This window comes from Gavia stellata, chromosome 2 (assembly GCF_030936135.1).
Source record: "Gavia stellata isolate bGavSte3 chromosome 2, bGavSte3.hap2, whole genome shotgun sequence".
NCBI lineage: Eukaryota > Metazoa > Chordata > Aves > Gaviiformes > Gaviidae > Gavia > Gavia stellata.
Window position 1 is genome coordinate 19522452 of NC_082595.1, and position 19786 is coordinate 19542237.

At 47.6% G+C, this 19786-nt stretch overlaps 1 protein-coding gene across 1 annotated transcript in view; it reads left to right on the plus strand.

The window, feature by feature from the left end:
• Nucleotides 1–19786, plus strand: part of MDGA1 (MAM domain containing glycosylphosphatidylinositol anchor 1) — a 145297-nt gene that overhangs the window by 38997 nt on the left and 86514 nt on the right. The window contains exons 2-5 of the mRNA XM_059835659.1: nt 8757–8896; nt 11702–11876; nt 16224–16420; nt 19199–19331. Of these exons, the coding sequence (XP_059691642.1) occupies nt 8757–8896; nt 11702–11876; nt 16224–16420; nt 19199–19331 (645 nt within the window). The remainder of the gene's footprint in view (nt 1–8756; nt 8897–11701; nt 11877–16223; nt 16421–19198; nt 19332–19786) is intronic.

Sequence of the window (19786 nt, forward strand, 5' to 3'; positions counted from 1 at the left end):
GGGATGGGTTTTAGCACATATGTGTGACTTTGGAGTCCTCACCAGCAACGTCTGGAGCATCCTGCCAGCCAAAGAACCCAGTTTGAAACCACTCCCTCTGCCTTTCCTTATTTTTCATGATTCAGGAGCTACAGCTGTTGCCTGATGTTTTTTTCCCTTTTTGATATGAAAAGGAGCCTGTAGTTATTCATTGATTAGAGTCCATGGACCTTTGCTGCTAATCTAGTTGACAGATGATTAGCAAATTGTCATTTTTTTTCTCCCTTTTGAAGGCATGAAGTGTCTGTGTTGTGCTCTCCTTTCATCTCCTATGTTAAATGATCCAGCAATGAAAAAACAGCTGAGTTTCAAAGTACACTGATTTATAGATCTGTGCACATGGACCTCTTTGTTGAAAAGTCACTGTTGTACCAAAGTGGCTTAAAGTATAAAAAGGGAAAGGAAGTGGAACAAGCAGCACCAGCAGTGACTTTGGGAATGAGCTGATCTTGAATTCAGGGAAAAGAGGAGAGGGGCAAAACCCTTGGGACCATTCGAGCAAAGTCCATTTGCTTGCAAAGGTTGTTAGCAGCAGATCCTGGGGACGTTGCCTGTTTGACTTTGCTACCTGTGCTGACAAGCTGCAGCATGCCTGTGAAAGGCAGTTTTCCTGACTGAGTGGGGACATGCAGCATCAGTGGCTCCCGCGTGCTGCGATGGAGGAGGGAGGAGAGAGACCTGAAGTGCGAGATGCATGAAGAGCAGCTGACTCTCGTCTGCCTGAAGCAGGCTTGGCTCTCCTGTGAATTGGCTGCTTGGAGGCTCCTGGTGATGGTCACGCTGGAAGCTGAGAGCACGAGGGCTTACGAAGGCCAGAGGGTCAGCAGGTTTTATGGATGCCTCTAACTGTTCGTTCTCCTTCAGAGGGTGGTGGGTGCATGGAGCAGCTGGAGATTGGCTCAGTGGACTGAAGACCTGGTGGGGGAGGCAAGGAATCAAACCTGCCAAGAAGCCTGGTGCTGGCCTGTCCTCTGGGGACTGTTCCTGCAGCACATGGGCATGATAAGTGAGTGTCTGTGCTGCCCATGTCCAGTTGAGTTCCTCTCTTTGCTTTTCTCGGACTGGACCATTTAATTTTTGGGTATTTTACCAACTGACAAACAAGTCAGTCTGTCAGTCACCTCCAGAATAGAGGATGCCTGATTTTTCCCCCAAGCTGCTTGTCTCATTTGTGTTTTCCCCTAAAATGCTTAGGAGGAAGAAATGGGTTTTTAAGTGCCATGTTTTGAGCACTCAGCTTGGCAGGATCACCTCACCTGTGTGGCTCTGTGGCTCATTGGGTTTTGCAACAAGATTTAGAGATAGGGCTTGGGCTCTGAAGCTGGCACAATGGGACGTGGGTTGGGAAAGAGGATAAAATCTCTTTTATGGCCATTAAGAGACAGACATGCTTTTTTCATTTCCTAACCAAAGCTGGAAGCTTCCAGGACAGTATCGCTGAGGTGCAGGTTCTGACTGCCACCGTATCTGGAGCCCCTAAAGATTTGAAGACAACCTGCTTCATATTGCTGGCATTGAGTCTTCTGTACAAATTCCACTCAGGTGTATGAGTTAGGCAGCGATGCAGAGTTTATGCCACCCTAATGCTGTGTGTGTATCATCTGCCAGCCGATTCCTATGAAACAAAGGTGCTGATCGATTTTGCTCTGCCGCTTGATGCTCTGCAGTTAGGTGGACCTATGTAAGAAAACTTCGGGAATACCTAGGAAAACTATTGAGCTGCTGCAGGCAGTGGAGTTGGGGATTGAGGCAGGGGGGTGTCAGTGGTGATCTGGTGACTGATACTTTAGTAAAGCATACAATACTTCTTTAGTTTTAAATTGAACGAAGGTCTCGGGAGCAGGTGTTGTAGTCACTGGGGGGTGTATTTGCTATTCATGACATATCACATGATTTTGTTGCTGGCATTTTTCTAAAAGAAACAAAACTACAGAGATGCTTCAAGGAAGTGATATTGATTAAGCAAAAAGTTATTTTAAGACCGTGCAAATCATCTGTCTGAGCTTTGCAAAAGGAAACTCTGTTTCTGGAGATGCAGTCAGTGAGAGATGTAAAGACACAGTCTTGGTCTCTTCCAAGTTACAAAAAAATCCCATGCTATTTTAAGTAGCCAAGTTTCATGCTCTGTGATTACTTTCCACAACTCTGTCATTTCTCTCTGCACTTCCCATTGAAAATTATAGTCTTCTCTTCTTGCTCAAGAGTGCTATGGAGTGAGTGTTGTGTAGGGTTAGACATGATTGCTTTGCATATCTTGGAAGTGGCTGCATTTCTTTTGTGGGTGGATTGATGTTTGTGTTTTAATCATGATCAGTCTACAAATACCAAAGGAGTCAGAGACATTTTGCTGCTGAAATATGACATGTTCCCTGCTGCAAATTTAGGCCAGGAGTACAGCAAGCAGATTTTTGGTTTTTGTATTTTGAATGTACATGGTTTGGACTCCAGTGAGAACATTGATGCATGGGAGCAAGAGTCTCAGTGGAGATCTGTCTTGCTTGGGGTTGTAACCCTTAGCGCCAGCACGCAGGGAGGGCTTCCTGATGGCTTTTGCTTTAGGACAGCCTTGTGGTAGCACAGAGTTGTCCAGGCAGCACACTGTGTTGGACAAGTCAACAAGAGTAGCTTGGGCAAGAGAGAAGTCCAAGAAGTGGAAGGAAACCCAGGACCATGGATGTGCTTTGCTCCTCAGCTGTCCATGGGGGCTTCTGCATTGCTTCTCTCTGCTATGGGACTAGCCTGGCCTTGTGTTAAAAGCTGGAGCCTAATCAGGCTAAGCTGTACTCGGCAGCTTCAGCTGGGGAAGTTTTCTGCAGGGGCTGTGCACCCTTTGCCGTTGTGCTGGGCAAAGTGGCTGGGAGGGGCTGGGGTGTGGAGGACAAGGCTCCCAAACAAGCAGCCAGGGAATGTGTTCAGAAAGTGACAGGGTTCCCCTGGGCAGGCTCTGCAAAGACATGCAGTGCCTGGGCTCAATTACACCCTCCCGCTGCCATCTCCTCTCCCTCTGCTATTGCGCTGGTCTTAACTGCTGGTAGGTACGGGCAGTCTTTCTTCAGCCATTAATATGCTATTGATCTACAGCCCTGCTGACAGTGTTAATGGACACTGATTGTGTATTATTATTTCCATAATTGTCCTCAAGCTGGAGTGAATTTTCCTTTTCAAATGGCCCATTGATATCATGCCCGGCATTGTGGGCTGGAGCTGGCCTGGTTAATTTGTTTTGTTGAAAGTTTCATCAAAGCCTGTGGTCTTCATCCACAGTGGAGCAATCAATAAGACCAGCTGAATAGCGATGGAGCGCACAACAAGGCATCTGCCATCCCCTCCCAGAGCAGGCATGAGCAAGGTGTTTTGTTTGACCATCAGGATGCTGCTCCTGCAGACCCCTCCCATCCTACTAGAGCTTCCTTTGTCCTGCTGAGTGTTGCTAGCATGTCTCTTCCCTTTACTTGTGTGCTGGCTTCTCTTTGTGCTCTGCTAAGGGGACATGACCCCTTTCTCAAAGGTCTTCATGTTTGTATGCCCCTGCTCTTCAAGCAGAGCTGTGCATTGCATGAACAGACAGGATAAATGCTAACTAAAGCAGTGACTTAAAGGCCTGAGATGCTCCCTGGGTGCTTTGCCATGCAGGATCTGTAACAAATGGTTCCGGAAGGCAATTCCACCCGTGGACAGGCAGTTACTGAGAGTGGCTGTTCAGCAAGGCATGCCACATGTGGATTTCCTTAATGAAATACTTATTCAACCCCACGTGCTCCATAAACACCATGTATTTTTCCCCTTGCTGGGAACTCCCTTCAAAATGCATCCCTTACATGCCACTTGCTCAGGACGGGAAGGGCGAGGGAAGGATGATGGGAAGGCAGGTTCTTGAGGGGTTTAAGCAGCAGATTAGCAGCTGATGCCCCCCTCCCCCCCCCCATTTTGCTTCCATGTAACTGAGCAATGTGAGTCCCGGGAGACTGTGAACAGGGATGACGAAGGACCCTGGCTTCTTTGCCCAGCTTATGTGCAGAAGAGTCTGAACTATAATTACACCAGATGTGTGGGAGGGCATCACTTGCCTTGCAAAGCAGAGTGGTAGATTAAGCCTGAGGAAGAGGGAAAGCTCCAGGTGCAGCTTCCGTCTCTCCCCACCCTGCAGGAGGGTGGTAGCACTGGGTGAATTCAGTGTCCCTGTGTGTGTAGCTGCAGGTATTGGGCCAGCAGCTTTGGAGATGAATGTTCTCCATGCTTGACGCCGTCTGCAGGACATGTGCAAGTGGCAAAGTGGTGTTGGGACAGAGTCTAACAGTGATGGCTAGTGTTAGCCTGCTGCAGTAAAGCGCAGTTGATGCGGTGCTGCAAAAGGGGTGAGCAGCCTGCCCTTGCTGACTGTGACTGAGGGAGTGTCAGTGCAGTGTCTGTCACTCACCACCCTCTCTGTGAAGGAGCTCTTATCATGGCCATGGTAGCAATGGGATCTCAGTCTCAAAAAGATGAATGGCTAGACCTGTGAACCAAATACAGATTACCGAGTCTTCTCCAAAAGACCATTTCTCTCTCCTTTTCTGCATTTTAAAGATATTAGCAACCTCTAAGCACAAGAGTCTCATAAACTTTCCAGATTATGGTAATAACAACATTGTACAGTACACTGCACTGGGAATAAAGTTATTTTATCCACTCCAATTTCCTTTTGTTTTAATGTGTAAATAGATCAAGTGAAACCACAGTAGGAAATCTCAGTGGGCCTAATGCTGCAGGTTCAGAGCTTGAACTTTTCCTTTGTAAAGCATCTGGCACTCAATATTTGGCTGGGCCAGTTTCTGTGGAGGACTTTGTATTGGGAGCCTTCCCTAAGTTGACCTGTCACCTGGAAGTGGAAGGGAAGTGATGGTGCATCTGTCCCTCAAAATGTTGCGAAAAAGGGTAGGGAGCAACCTGTCCCCTCTTCCCCCACAGAGGTCATCAGAGGTCTTCCTTGGACCTCTGCTTTGGGGTTTGCCTGCCAGAGGAGAGGGATTCTGCTCCAGCAGGACTTAGCAGGGCAGGTCGTACCTGTGCAAGGGTTGCTCTTTGTGGAGCACTGCTGAGAATGGCGGATTGCTGCTTCATCTCCAGCACCTGGCCTCATGCTCTGGCCTTTTTTTTCCCTCCTAAGGGCCTTCTGTGAAACTGTTTACTCTGACAGGCTTCGTCCTGACATCCTGTTTTGCTGGCAATGCGCAAACTGTCTGCATGCTGAAATCCTCCAGGAGACCTGGGATGATGTCAAACAATAATGTATTCTTTCTGTTCAAGCACATTAAAAGTGCAATTAATCCTCACAATGTCTCTGCCCAGCTGTAATACGGCATGAGGTGACTTTCCCAGCCTTTGTGTGCTGTGGCAGGCTGAGCTTGGAACCGAGACCTTCCCGAGTCTCATCTTGTGATTTAATGCAATCCCATAAGAGCTGGGTTGGTTTGTTGCTCAGCCCCCACCACTTCACTAATGTCAAGTTGTAACCAAAGGCAGAGTGTCTCAGACTCCTATGCCATCTACCCATATGCTTTTCTCTCCAAGACAATCCCAGGCTTTCTGAACTCCCTTTTGAGAGATCTGTGTTCACATGGGGTTTAAGACATGGAAAAATGGTTGTTGTTCTGCTGGGGACCTGGTGCTGTGAGTGCAAGAGAAATGTTACAGCTTAAACAGTGGGGATTCACTTAAAGGGATGTCCCTTTCCAATGACTATAGCTGAAAGGTATTAGTGATGGTAACAGAAGCAAGTTAAGACATCTATGAACAAAGCTGGATGTGCACACCCTTGCTTGTAAGCTTTGTTACAGCCTGGTGGACCCAGGGAGAATTTGGGACAAGAGGCAAAATTATGACACAGGGCTTATCCTTAGGGTTGTCATTTTGCTGTAGACTAGTGCCATATAGTGCTTTGTAGTGCCAAATAAGGATTAGTTTAAATAATATTTCTATCAAACTCAGAGAGACACCAGCAAATTAGCACAAGGTATTTTGGCACCAGAATAGTTGCACAAAACCCCTGTAATCCTATACCACTGTACCTAATGATTTTGCTGTGGAAATTCCCCATGTAGAAATGCCTTTAAGCAGGTGGCAGGAAAGGGTTACAGAAGACAGGTTAAATTATGGAAGTAGGATGACCAAACAGAAAAGAGTGTAAGTTGAAAGACTTACATTGTATACCATGTGGGGTACAGCAGAGCAACTTAAGGAAGCATTTAACTGGGAGCTAGAGCTGCAGATAAATATTCTGATTCTCTGTGGGGTGGCTGGAAATCAGTTTTTGCAGCAAAGTCATGTTTGCAAAGGGAGAACAGAGACTGTGAAGAGAGGTTACGAGAGCTTTGCTGCTGCAGGGTGCAAGGACCCCACTGAAGTGCAGGCAGCACAGGTCAGGGATGGGGAGGAATATGGTACAGGATGGGAAGGGACAGGGTCACTCTTTTAATCATATAGCAGGGATTTTTCAGCATCACAGCCTGGGTCTCGATGCTGTGAGCGATGCTCTGCAGTGCACGTGGGGTTAAAGGTGGAATGGCAGGTCTGCAGAGGACTGATCCGAGGGCTAAACAGCACAAGAAGCTGTCATTTGGATTGTGTATTGGCAAAGGTTATATAGGCTTCTGAATTACTCCTCTGCCACTGTTTGCTTGACAAGCATTCGTAATGTCTTTTCCTGATAAGTCACTATTTACTTAATGTATTTACATGTATGTATGTATACCCATACATGCATGTGTATACAAACACACAGATGTATGTAAGCACATATATAGGTTTCTGCTTTCTCCTGGGTTCAACAAGACTCTTCTGCCATCCAGGCAGGGGAAGGTCACTCATCTGCTCAGTCATATCAGTGAAGCTTTGACAGTCAGTTTCAGCATTCCATGATGCTTGAGCAATGGCAGGCACGTTCCTGGGAGCTCTGCAGAGGGGCAAGACAGGAGAGGCTGAGGGATTCATCTGTGTTTGTGCCATCATGTTATTCAAATACACACGTTACTTCTGTTAGTCAACAGTTTGGACAGTAACAATGATTTTAACAAAGTGCCACCACATGGGAAAGACAGAAGAGATGCAAGAAGAGGGAGTAGCTTGCTGCATGTGCAGTGCTGCTGCCTGGGTGCTGGGTGGCTGCGGCAGGCTGTGGAGTCCCAGCAGCAAGAGCTGCCCACTAGCCCCGTGTCCACTCTTGAGTCACTGCTGCTTGGTCAGTGCATTGTGGTGACACCAGTTTGTACAGGCTGACCTCAAAGGCAGATCTCCTCCACTGCCCGAGCCCAGCCTGCCCTAGGTCTGTGCTGCTGGTGGATTAAACCAGCATAAATCTAAGCACTTCCCTTGCCCAGGTGGTTGGGTTTAGAGCATTTTGGTCATGCCAAAAGAATGGGGGGAGAGGGGGGGAGGGAAAGTAGTCTTTGAAGCTTAACTAACCTTGAGGAAAAAGTGAGTGCTCAGTTCAGCTTTAACAGGTTGTGCAAAATCTGTGCTTGTTTCAGAAGGCTCGCTAAGGCTCGTTGCTTGAAACCCTTTGATCATCTCCTCAGTGGTTTGTTCAATCGTGTTGTATTTCACTAATGGGAGCTAGAGCTGGGACTCCAGAGTCACCTGGAAGTGTTGTAGCAAGATGGGAAGGTATCCCGGGAGGACTCTTACTGAGGCACCGATTCTTAGACACGTTTGTGGGTTTCTCTGTTCCTTGAAGTGTGACTGGAGTTTTCCCCTCAGACAAGCACAGGTGTCCCGTTGGGCTGCGCAGTCACCTTCAATACATCTCAGTTGCTTTGGTGATAGCACAAATGCTTTTGGAGTAGGGACCCAAGGGCTGTTTGCACAGGACTCTGGAGCTGAAGCTTTTTTCTTTAAAAAACCCTGTTCTCCTAGAGCTTGTCTCTCCCTGCTGTTGGTCAGGGCTACAGTGGGACATAGTTGCTGCTTGTGGGATGTGAAGTTTTTAAACTTCGTTCTGGGAACTTTCTTTCCACATATTTTTCCACAGCACTGGTCTTCACTTGTTTTCCTGGCCGAACTGGCAGTAACTGGACTCCACTTGGAGCCCTAGCTGGAGAGATCCCTAGAGATTATGGGTCCCCTGATGCCGCAGAGGGCTGTTCCCTCTGTCTCAGGGCTGAGATAGGTTGCTGTGTAATTTGGGAAAGACTTGTTTCTCCTGCTCTGTGTGCTATGCTTGTTCTAGGGTCACGTGCTAAAAGCTGTACAGACCTTCAAGGCCCTTTCTGACTCTGCTTGGTAGTTGTCCCAGTCCCCTACAAGGTAAATCACAGTAATCAGGCCTTTTTTGGACAGATGTACAGCAGTTGTGATTTAACCAGGTCACTGCTTTAACTACTTGCACGTACTCCTCTCTGGGAGAGATGAGAGCAGGGAATTCTTGGTCCTCAGCCCATGCAGGAGAGTCCCCCAAAAAAGCTCCAGATTCTGCTTTTCAGTGCCTAGAGCTGTTCATCCCAGCAAGACCAAAGTTTTTGAAATAGCAGTTGATACCAGCCGCCCAGGAGATGGGGAAAATCGCTCAACTTTATGTCTCCTGAGACCTTTCTGTCTCATATCCAGCACTGCCTGGCTCTTCCCCTCTGTGGCTTAAGAGGTGGCTCTTCCACCCTGCCATGGGAGACACAACCCTGGGCAGTGGCCATAGGCAGCTGGGGTGCTCCTTGTTTCCCTCTTCACCTCTTCTTTCCTCTCCACAGCTCCTGCTCAGGCCCAAATCATCCATGCTGGGCAGGCGTGCGTGGTGAAGGAAGACAACATCAGTGAACGCGTTTACACGATTCGGGAGGGGGACATACTGGTCCTGCAGTGTCTGGTCACAGGACACCCCCGGCCACAGGTAAGCTTTCAGTCTTGCCTGTCACCCATGCTCCCCATGGCACTTCTTTGTAGTCTCCACGTAACGGAGAATTGTGGGCAGCGGGGTGCCTAGCTTTCTCCTACATGTTGGAGTCAGGTAGGGATGCCCCATAGCACAAGCTCTAGCTTGTTAAGTTTTGAGGCATCTAGCTTTACTTTCATGGAAAACAGTCCACAAAGCTTTGCAGGAGCCTACACAGACCTTCTAGTGGTCTTCAGTATGTGAAGTCCCCCAAAAAACTGAAAGCCCAAACTGAATCTGTTATACAAACCACCCTCAAATCTTTAACCCTCTTACTGCAAAGCAGGAACAGCCTGACTAGGCTAGAGGAGGCTTCCTGCATGTGCAAGCCATAGGAGTCGGTCCTTCATGGTCCATCAGTCTCTCAGCTTCTCTGGACGTACAGACAAGGGGAACCTGCTTGGGGGAGTTTGGGACGCTGTTTGCAGTGCACTTCACCGAGCCCCACGCAGAGCCCACTGGTCATTGCTTCATGGCCACCAACCAGAGGCAGATTAAGACTCGCAGCACTGGATATATCCGTGCTGTGGTCAAAGTCATGCTTCAGTGGAGAGGTACGGAGCTGAGCTGGGCTAACTGATGCAGGCCTTCCCCAGGGTCCCTCAAGGGTTGCATAGACTCAAGCCCCATGCAGCCACCTCCCCACCCTTCAGATACTCAAGCAGGCTGGTTCAATGTTAGTGTGGATGTGTCTGTAGAGATACTGGACCAGAGCACGGGTCTGCCTGCTCTTGGTCAGAGCATGGTAGGAGTGGCAGCTGGTGCGTACTACGAGGCTGGATGTGCCAGAATACATTCAAGGGAGCCAAGTACGATACATGTGCCTTCTTGGCCCCCTTCCCCAGTCCTGCCAAAGACATTTGTGCTGAGAAGCCATACATCTGCATACATCAATCAACACCTCTGTGGACTTGCTTGTGGGGAGCTACTTGGCTAAGAGGTGATGACAAAGGAGAGGGAGAGAGACTCAGCCAGCAGGATTTGAAATGGTTTATCCATCAAAGCATATCCATGGAACAATAAAAAAGAAATTATCTGAGCCAGGCCAGCAAAAATGACCAGCTTAGGCTTCTGACAGTGATGGGCAGATGATAGCTGTGTACGTCAAAAACGAGGAAGATGGTACGGCTGGCCCTGCCTAAGGGTGTTGTATGTGTGGGGAGGTTCTGGCAGGTTGTGGGGATTTGAGCCTGAGTAGCCAGAGAGATTGCTGGAGCAGAGCCTGATGCAGATAGGGTGCTAGTGGGCAACACTGTGGCTTGTCATTGCCCAGAAATGCATGGGGGACACCAGACCGTGGAACCAGGCATGACTGGGGAGGCTGGAACCTGTGCACATAAAACATGGCATGTGTCCTATCTCTGCCCTCCTTCCTCACGGATAGATTTCTTCCCCAGCTAAGCTCTTATCCTAACCTTTGTTTATCTTTTCTTTTCCCTTCTATCAGCCAGTCATTAAAGCATGAAAATGTAGCCAAAATACTTAAATGAGATTGAAATTGAAAAGATTAAAGAGCTGGCTGAAGTATCCTTGCAAACAGGAGACTCTGAGAGTCTTAAGGCCCTCCGACAATTTCATAATAAGCTTACAAAGGCTAAATAAATCCATGGTCATTAGCTCTGAAAATCTGCTCAGCCGAGTGCTCAAGGGATGGGATGTAGACAGCCCTGCTCTTTCTGGAGCATCAGCATCAATCAAGTGGTGGCAGTGAGCTTTAGGCAAAGTCTGGGGGAGGAGTCAAGGTATCTGGTCCATCTCACCTGTGGCCAATGTTGAATGAAAGTCTATCATCTCCTTTCTGTTGGCTGATCTTGCTGGATCTCAGTCCCAGAGTCTAGATGGGCACCAGTGTGGGAGACCACCAGTCAGCAGCCTTTAGAAGGGAGGTTGGAGGTATAGGAAACCAATGGGCTGAGAAAAGCCACCTCTCTCTTTCATTTTCTGGACTGCAGAAAACAAGGGGAAAGCTTGTACTGCCACTGCTAGGGCTCTACCTCATTCCAGACGTAAAAATAACCATTCAGTCTTTAGGAATGCATATCATACAGCTCTGTTACTCTCACAAGCCAGGATCTTAAGACATGTAACTTAAGGACAAAAAATGCAAGACAGCTTGAAATCTGAAGGGATTTTTTTCTTTTCCTTTTCTGTATCTTTAAAATCAAAGTAAAAGCTCTTGCACTGCAAAGGATGACTTATAAAAATAACATACACAGGGGTTCCCTCTGGGAAAAGGGCAAGAGCCAGATGGCAACTACATTTTCTCACTCTTGCTTGGAAAAGCAAACAGCAGAAATAGCCTTGCTGTCCGGAGAAAGATAAAAGAGTGTTGACTGCAATAAAACCTCTGTAGCTGTGAGCTGATGTCGCTGTAGCTTTGTGGCCGACCAGCCACATGGGGTCCCAAGACTTAAATGCTTAAAGTCCTGTGCTGTGCGGTTAGTGGTATTAAACCCAGGAACTTGGTTAGTTTTCAGAAGCAGAGCAGGAGCGGTAAATATGCAGTGTGTGTCTGGGTGAAGTGAGGGGTTATCCTGGACACTCAGATGTGGAGATTGGTGATGGATGAGAATCAGTAGCTGGTCTACTGAGACATACTGAGAGCAGCAGCTGAACTTTGGTAAGGTCTGGTGGTGCTGTGGGGACCATTTCTGAGAATGGCTAAGATGGAGGGGGAAGAGGAGTAGAGGGAGTGCTGCTGTTCCTTGGGATCTCTAGTTTGTGTCACTGATGGCTTGCATTTCTCTTATTCTTCTCATGCAGGTGAGATGGACCAAAACTGCTGGCAGTGCGTCGGACAAATTCCAAGAGACGTCAGTGCTTAACGAGACCCTTCGGATTGAGAAGATCCAAAGGCTGCAGGGGGGCCGCTATTACTGTAAAGCAGAAAATGGGGTTGGGGTCCCTGCCATCAAGTCCATTCGAGTAGATGTGCAGTGTAAGTCGTTTAGCGGCAACCCAGACCTTCCCACAGTTCTACTGCATGTCTGTGCCTCGCTGCGGGGCCGGCAGGGAGCTGCATTGCCCTAGGACCACGTGCACCTGATTCAGGAGCAAAGGGACTGGTGTGGTGTCCCCAGGGTCCCTTTCCCCCAGAACATTAGATCCATCCACAAAAAAGATAGCTCTGTCTGTCCATGCGAGTCATTCTTATCTAGGTGCCGTGATGTCTGTCACTTCCAGAGGTCCCTAGCACTTGTCTGGGATGTAGCATTATAGATGGCTTCTGCTTTCTTTGTCTTGATTTTGAAGCTGACAATGCTTGAAGCAAACAAATGCTTCTTGAAATTGGTAGTGCCTCAGGTGTGTGGGGCATTCTTGAAACCAGTGCCCTGGTCTCAGCATTGCTACCTCTGCAGCATGGTGGAAACGGAGCAAAAGACTCTGGGATGCACCTGAGGAGGCTGAGCTGTGAAAGGTGAACGTGAAGGAATCTGTGAGGACCCCTTGGTTTCAGTGACTGTTTCTCTGTCTGGTTGCAATGTCCATTGTTCTTGTGTCCTGCAGATACCATTAGCAGTTCTCCAGCTTGGGCCCAAAGTTTTGAATGTTTCTCATGCTGGCTTATTATTGTTTATTCTTAGGCTGCTGTGGCCAAAAGGGAGGGATATTAAATTTACCCCATAACCCCCATATGGGAGGTATCCAAGATTTAAGGTCTAGGCAACTTTTGAAGAGATTTGCTCTCTTGGGAAAGATTACCATTCTGCTTATTGTCCTTGGTTATCCACTGTTCCATTTTTCTCCAACCTGAGTAACACCAAATCCCTCTCCTCACTCATATCTTCTCAGAAGGCCTAGCCAGCAAGAGGTTGATGCTAAAAAGATGTAAAGGGTGATAAAGCAGCTGGAATTCTCCCTGAACCTGTCACCACCTGTTCCCACACTCCTAGCAAGGCAGTCTTCTGTGCTGAGGTGCACTGTGGTTATCCGTCAGTGGAGCAACCTCCAGGTTTCCAAACCCCAGTACCTGCCTGGAGTCTGGGCAGAGCTTTGCTGACAGCAGCTGCTGCCTGACTGCTTCCTCTTAGTCCTACTGTCCAGCCCTACAATGATGTGACTCTCACAAAGTATGCCATAGACTTGAACATCCTTAGGCTTTGGTAGGTTCATGATCCACAGTTCTCTATATGGTTTGGAGCAGCTCCTGTCTCTGTTCCTTCCTTGCCCTACCCTGTATTGGAGTAGTGTACCGTGAGCACCATCCTACAGGGTGGGAAAGTGGATTGCTTTGTCAGCAGCCACTTTGGATAGGATGAGCATTTCTTCATGGGCATTGCATAGCTTTGTTTAGAGGAGTTCTGACACCCACCTAGATCTGCTTGGCTTCTCTACCAAGGGGACTTGCTTTTCTCAAGCCTCAGTATGACACCTTGCCAGGGCCTGTGTTTCTAGCAACAGGACTGTGGCATGAAGCTCTTTAAGCCCTGAGGGCACTCCCTTTACTTCTGGGGTGCAGGCTGGAGCTAGAGTGATGTAGTGTCCCATGGTCCCTCGTGCAGCTCTGACCTGTAGAACTATGGGGCTAATGGGGTGGCCAAGGGCTTTCTCATACTAACATCTACTCTGCACATGGACTTGGTAACGCGCCTCTGTTCTGCTCACTTGTTTTTTTGGGAGGAGAGACTATTTTCTGCTAGTATTTGCAGTAGGTACAAGGGAACACATAGGAAAAGCCACAGTTTTTGTTGAACGCTCACCCAGGCAACCTTCAGCTGAATGAACCAGAATCTGAAAACAAACCCCTTCTTTTCCCGCATCCCAATTTGTAGTTGGAGGTAAGTAATCACCCTCATGTGAACCTTGGTGTCCTTGACAGCTAGTGCTAGTCCTCACTCATACTTTTAGTATTAGACAGCAAGGTTGTGTGGAGAGCACCACCGGTACCATGAGGATATTAAACTGGAAACACTAACCTATGTAGCCAGTTATTCCTTTGCCCCAAGTGGGCATCAAGTGAGGCTTTAAAGTATTGGTTAGTCACTGGCAGAGAGGCAGCTGCTGTCTGCAGTATTTCCATGTGGGAGAGAGGGAAAGTAAAGAAAAAGAAAAATGGATGTTTACAAGCTTATCTTGCACATGAAACATCCCATGTGATCATCTCCATGAGTAGCCTTGGGCCAAATTTATCATTTGTGCAGCTCACTGACATCAGTGGCGTTACTTGTACATCAAGGACACGCATATCGTTGTAGGTCTTATTTTAGCTTTTCTCAGGAGGGCTAGGCTTAGAGCTGGCTGCTACGAAAGAAGGCTGAAAGATTCAAGGGAGGAAAGGTTTAGCAACCAAAAGGAAGATGTTGTTTTCTGTGTGGGGAGTAGCTGGGAGCCAGGAGACCTGAATAGTGAGTATCTTCTTTTATCAGTAAGGGAAGTGTTTTGCTATGTATCCTGCTGAGAAATGGAGCCTCAGAAGGATGGTAGCTACAGAGTTACTCATATAAAGTGTGAACAAATAAAGGAGAGTTACGGACAAAGAAGGGGGAAAGAGGAGAGGCTGTGCCCAAGGTCCTGGTCCAAGAGAATTTGGTGTAAAATTCAGTCACCCTACGGCCACATGGAGACAGCACTGTATGGAGAGGAGCCTTTTTTTTTCTCCACCTGTGTATGTTTTTCTTGAGCCTTGGGTTTTGTTTTGGAGGTTTTTTTGTGCCTTGACATTGTTCTGCTAATGGCTCTGCTCATATCTCTGAGCTATGGTGTGGTCAAGCCAACAAATCTCAGGTCCCATTACAATTGCTGTCTACCAAGCATACAGCTCATTAAAATATGCAAATCCATAAGTTGACACTTGTGATTCAGCATTATTCATGCATTATTTGGATGACACGATAGTAGAAACTCATCCCTGATTCCCCCTTCCTTTCTGGGAGTCAGATTTCCAAGTTTACAAATCTCTAAAATAAAATATCATGAAAATTAGGCGGCATAGGAGAGCAGGAGGTGATGAGCATGTGTCCCCTTCCTCTCTGCTAATGTGTGCAGAAGACAGTGCTGGCAGCACAAGGGGATACTGGGTGCATGTGCCTCAGTTTCCTCATAGTTGAAGGTGGGGTCATAAGGCTGCTGAAAATGTACAATTGCTTCAGCTGAGCTCAGCAGATGCCTTATAAGACATGCTTAAGGGCATGGGGACAGATTGCAGTTTTAGAGGGTCAATTGGTCCCATCTTGTCAAATGGGATCTTTACATTTAATCCCAATCAGTCTCAAAGTGCTTCTGGGAGGAGAACCTCTCTGAGGTTTTCCCCATGCTTCCTTGATGTTGAAACATTGGTGTCTGGTGAAAAGCCCAAGAAAATGATCCCTTTTTTAGCAGGAGGGCAGCGCTTGGGGAGCAGTGTGCCCTGAGTGGATAAAGAAAGTATGCTCCCTGCAGGGCTATTGCTTGTGTCCTTGCAAGTGAAGTGAGTGACAACCATGGATCCGATAGTGATGGCTGCATGTCTGGTGCAGGTATGGCGAGGGAATTGGAAGGAGCATTTTCTGTAAAGGGAGAAAACAGAAAATAACCTCATCAGTTTAGGGGTGGGTGATAGGGATGCAGTGAGTAGAAGTTGCTGAAGAGGGAGAGTCAGTACAGACCTTGAAAAGAAGAAAATACACAGAGGGTATTTTAATAGGAAGAGAGAGAAATTGTACATACCTCTCACGGTGTTTTGCATCTTGTGTTCCCATGGCACCACACGAGACTTGCTCTTGTTTAGGAGATGACTCTCCATCTCAGCTCCTTGATCTTGTCCTGACTTCTATTCTCACCCCTTGACTTGAAGGTTTGTCATGTCCTTTGTGTGGGCATCTCACAGCTGTGGGCTTAGCCCCATGATTTCAGCAGGGATTTGGGAAGTGGAAAGTGGGAGCAGAAGAATAAATGATTGAGCAAAGTTTCCTGGGATCCTTCTGACCTCTCACTGAAGTAAAGAGTAGTGATTTGGGGTGTGGGATGTCATTGGGGAAGGTGAAATAGCCCACTGGTCCGAGAGGCACGTGGCAGGCAGGCAGTTTGCTTGAGGACCACATGGGATCTGCAAAACAGAGGGTGCTTTCTATTCTCCAAAGGTTGTGTGGTGAGCGGGAGAATTTTGGCTTCTCCTGTCTGTTCCCTATAGGTATTGTTTGTGTTACCTGCCCTCAGATCAACTCTTAATTCAGAAGTTGTCATCAGCCAAATATATGGGAGCTTCCCCTCCCCTCTATGGTGCCTGGGGCATCATCTGCTCTGCAGGCTATATGCGCAGACCAAGCTTCACTAACGACTGCTGCGGCCCTCCTTACCTTCCTTCCAGATCTAGATGAACCTGTTCTCACCATTCACCAGACCATCAGTGATGTACGTGGCAGCTTCTACCAGGAGAAGACTGTCTTCCTCCGCTGCACTGTCAACTCCAACCCTCCAGCTCGCTTCATCTGGAAACGGGGAGCTGAAACACTTTCCCACAGTCAGGACAATGGCGTGGACATCTATGAACCCCTCTACACACAGGTGAAAGAAAATAAACCTCCATAAGCTGGTGTTGAGCATCTTGCTGATGCATGCCACTCTGTAGTGGATGGTGTTTCTTTCCCTGTGTGGATTACAATGCTGGGGAGAGGGTGGTGGCCACTGCAAGGAGCGCTGTCTCCAAAAGGGCTGGTAGGGTCTATTCTGTATGCAGGTTCCCAGGGGACAAGAGGAGCAGAGCAGCAGGAGGCAGCGTGACAGCCTAGAATTCCCTTCCCCTTTTTGGCACTGTCCCTGAGAGCAGGTCACCGCTCCCCTAATGAGGTTACGTGGCTGTTGGATGGCTGAGACTAATATCCAAGCAAACAGCCGCAAGCCTGGGTCTCCTCTATCTCCCATTACTAATTTTTTTTTCTTAATTGAGTGCCCAGGTTCCATAAAACAGGGGAATTACTTCCTGTTTAGCTGTGTGAGTGAATGGCAGCAATTGCTGTGGGATCCATGAAGCAGATGATGAAGAGCTTTTTCTAATGGCCATAAGTAACAGAGACAGCCCAACTGCCTGGGCACTTTCTGACTGTTGTCCTGTGACAGGGTATCCACGTCCTTTCTGCTTCTCCTGCTTGCCTATGCTGGACTTGCCCCTCTGAATGCCACTTTCTTCACAGTAATTAGCCCGCCAACGCCGTGGGAGACGGAGGGGAATTTTTCTTTTGCCAAGGCACTTTGGGCATGTTATCCTAAGCTGAGCTCTGGCTCTGAATGTCCTTCAGAAGCCAACCAGCCCCAGTGCTTCCAGCAAGGCTGTCAGCAGCATGAGGCAGTGATGGGTGGGAAGGGAGGGCTGAAAGGGCTGCTCCCCAGGGCACCCGTTTCATCCCACGCACTTCCTCGTGTTCCCAAAGCTGGGCCCTGTGCGCATTCTGGCCGAGTTTGATTTCTGAGCGATGCTCCAGGAAACATTTCAGTTAATGTAGTCGTGTTCCTATTTTATTGAAATACACCATCTCTGTAGGTCATGGACATGGGCAGCCAAGTGGAAACATTCAGGGGGATGAGGAGAGAGAAGAGAGCTGCAGGTTAGCGGCAGATTTGCAGAAATGCTGTAGGTCAGCACTGCTGTTGGGCACTGAAGAGAGCTTTGTCTAGTCCAGTGCTATGTGGCATCCAACATTGTTTAATGAGAGGATGTCTTAGGACTTGAGATATTTTCTTCAGCTAAATAAGGCATCTGGCAGAATTTTACTGTGTTGCAGCATTAACGTGTAAATGACCAGCATCCTGCATCTCCTACCAGGTAATGTTCCCACTATGATGGATCATTCCCAACTCTGAGAGAGGGTGTTAGGACTGTTGTGTGCACACAGGCATGCCCTTACGGTCCTCTCCTTAGCACCAGCATAAACCTGTGAGTTTGGGTTGGTAAGAGTTGAAGTTAACAAAAACCACACCTCTGCAACACTGTTGGGAAGGGAAAATCTTGCTCGAGCTCAAATGGACTGTGTTTAGCAAAGCACCCTTTGCAGGGGGTTGTAATATTGTCTTGTAGATGAACTGGTATCAGTGTCAGGTTTGGGTAGTCTTTTACATTAGAAAGAAAGTGAAGACTTTACTGTTTAAGCTTTTTAAAACTTATTTACACTGAAGGTTTATCCACATTTACCCAACATTTACTAATCAATAAACAGGATACATATGACCCTGTAAATAAGTAGTTGACATGCACATTGTAAATGCCGTTATTTGTGTGGCATAGCAACGAATCTCAGGAGACAGGACTTTCATAGGGTTATTGGTCTCCTAGGTATTTATCTTTCTAATTTACTCGGTTCGGATCCCTGTTCTCCGCATATTAGCATGCCTGAGCTCATCGTCCAGTCCCTTGAGGTTGTCCTCAAGAGGATTTGTCGTGCTGACACCTTCTCCCATTCGCAAGCAATTATGGAATGGTTTCTCCACAAGAGATTTAGACAAACACAAGAAGAACAACAGTGACAAGCTGTCGTGGGAAGACATATGAGTTTCAGTGTGTACAAACCACAGGATGCATCTCAGAGCTTTCCACATTCCATAATTAAAAATCTACAGAATGCATCTGTTGTTAGTTCAACAACCTGATTCTATTTCTATAACAAGCCAGTAACTAATGAAGTGCCAGGGACTGATTTTGCTTGTTGTTTGTTACTGTAGTATGAGAAAAGGCTATCAAAGTCTGTGCAGTCACCCTGGATTTACACCAGCATAAATGAGATTAGAATCTGGAGAAGAGAGATCAGAAAGTTTCGGGGGGTTCTTTGAGTATTTCTCTGAATTACCTTTTTTTTCCCTGTACAGCAAATTTTTACAGTGTAACTGTTGAACTTGCCATATTTAGGCCAGCATTAATGCCTGAATCTGCGCTGATTTACTTTGGTTTTGCAATGTTGAGACCCCAGTGATGTCCCTTGGGTTCTTACCAACATCTTGGTGTGAGATCTCAGGGTCTGTTCTGGGACGTTTAAGGTTCTTCAAGTTCCGCAAGATGATTCTGACAGCAGTTGACGAGAAATTATGCTTAGACCTGTTCGGCAGTGCTTTCAGGTTAAATGTCAGTCTGTTGCTGGGTGTTTTGAGAAACCCTGGAGGTGGAGTTACCACTGCAAACATTTTGTGTCTCCTTTACATATAGCTGGGGGGGTTTGAAGTCTGCACAGTTCCCTGAGGTTTTGATGGGAGCTGCTGGTAATCTGTAAACTTTGGGACAGGTTATGGACTTGCAATGATGAGCTGTACTTTGTACGCTTGTGTCTTTCCCCCCGCCCCTTTTTTCCCAACTCCCAGGGTGAAACTAAAGTCCTGAAGCTGAAGAACCTGCGGCCCCAGGATTATGCCAGCTACACGTGCCAGGTGTCCGTCCGCAATGTCTGCAGCATCCCTGACAAATCCATCACCTTCCAGCTCACAAACACCACAGGTAAGAGGGGACGCAGAGGGTCCCCGCAGCCCTCCGATCCCTCGCCTGCTCAACAGCTATTACCCCTCCAAGAGAGTAACACAGCATCCTATCCAGGGCCTGCAGCACCTCACGTTCACATACGTGGTTGCTGGGATTACAAATCCTTCAAGCAGAAGTTTTGTGGCCAGGGATGCTCTAATTTCTTGTTGCTCTGTGTATAGCCGGTGCCTTGGCCAAGCCTGCCGTGAGATCATTAAAACAGACTACGTGTAGGTGTTGAGGCACTATGTAGCTTTTAATCCAGACACTGTTTTATTTATTTATAATTCTAAGTGACTTTAAAAATAGATTCAATACAGTCCAGAGCAGAGCAGATGCTGCAGGAGTTCTTACAAATAATTAATTTGTGTGTGACTCTGGCCTGGTTTGTCAGGCTGCACTCTCAGCACCTCCCAGCTAACGGGCTCCGCTGG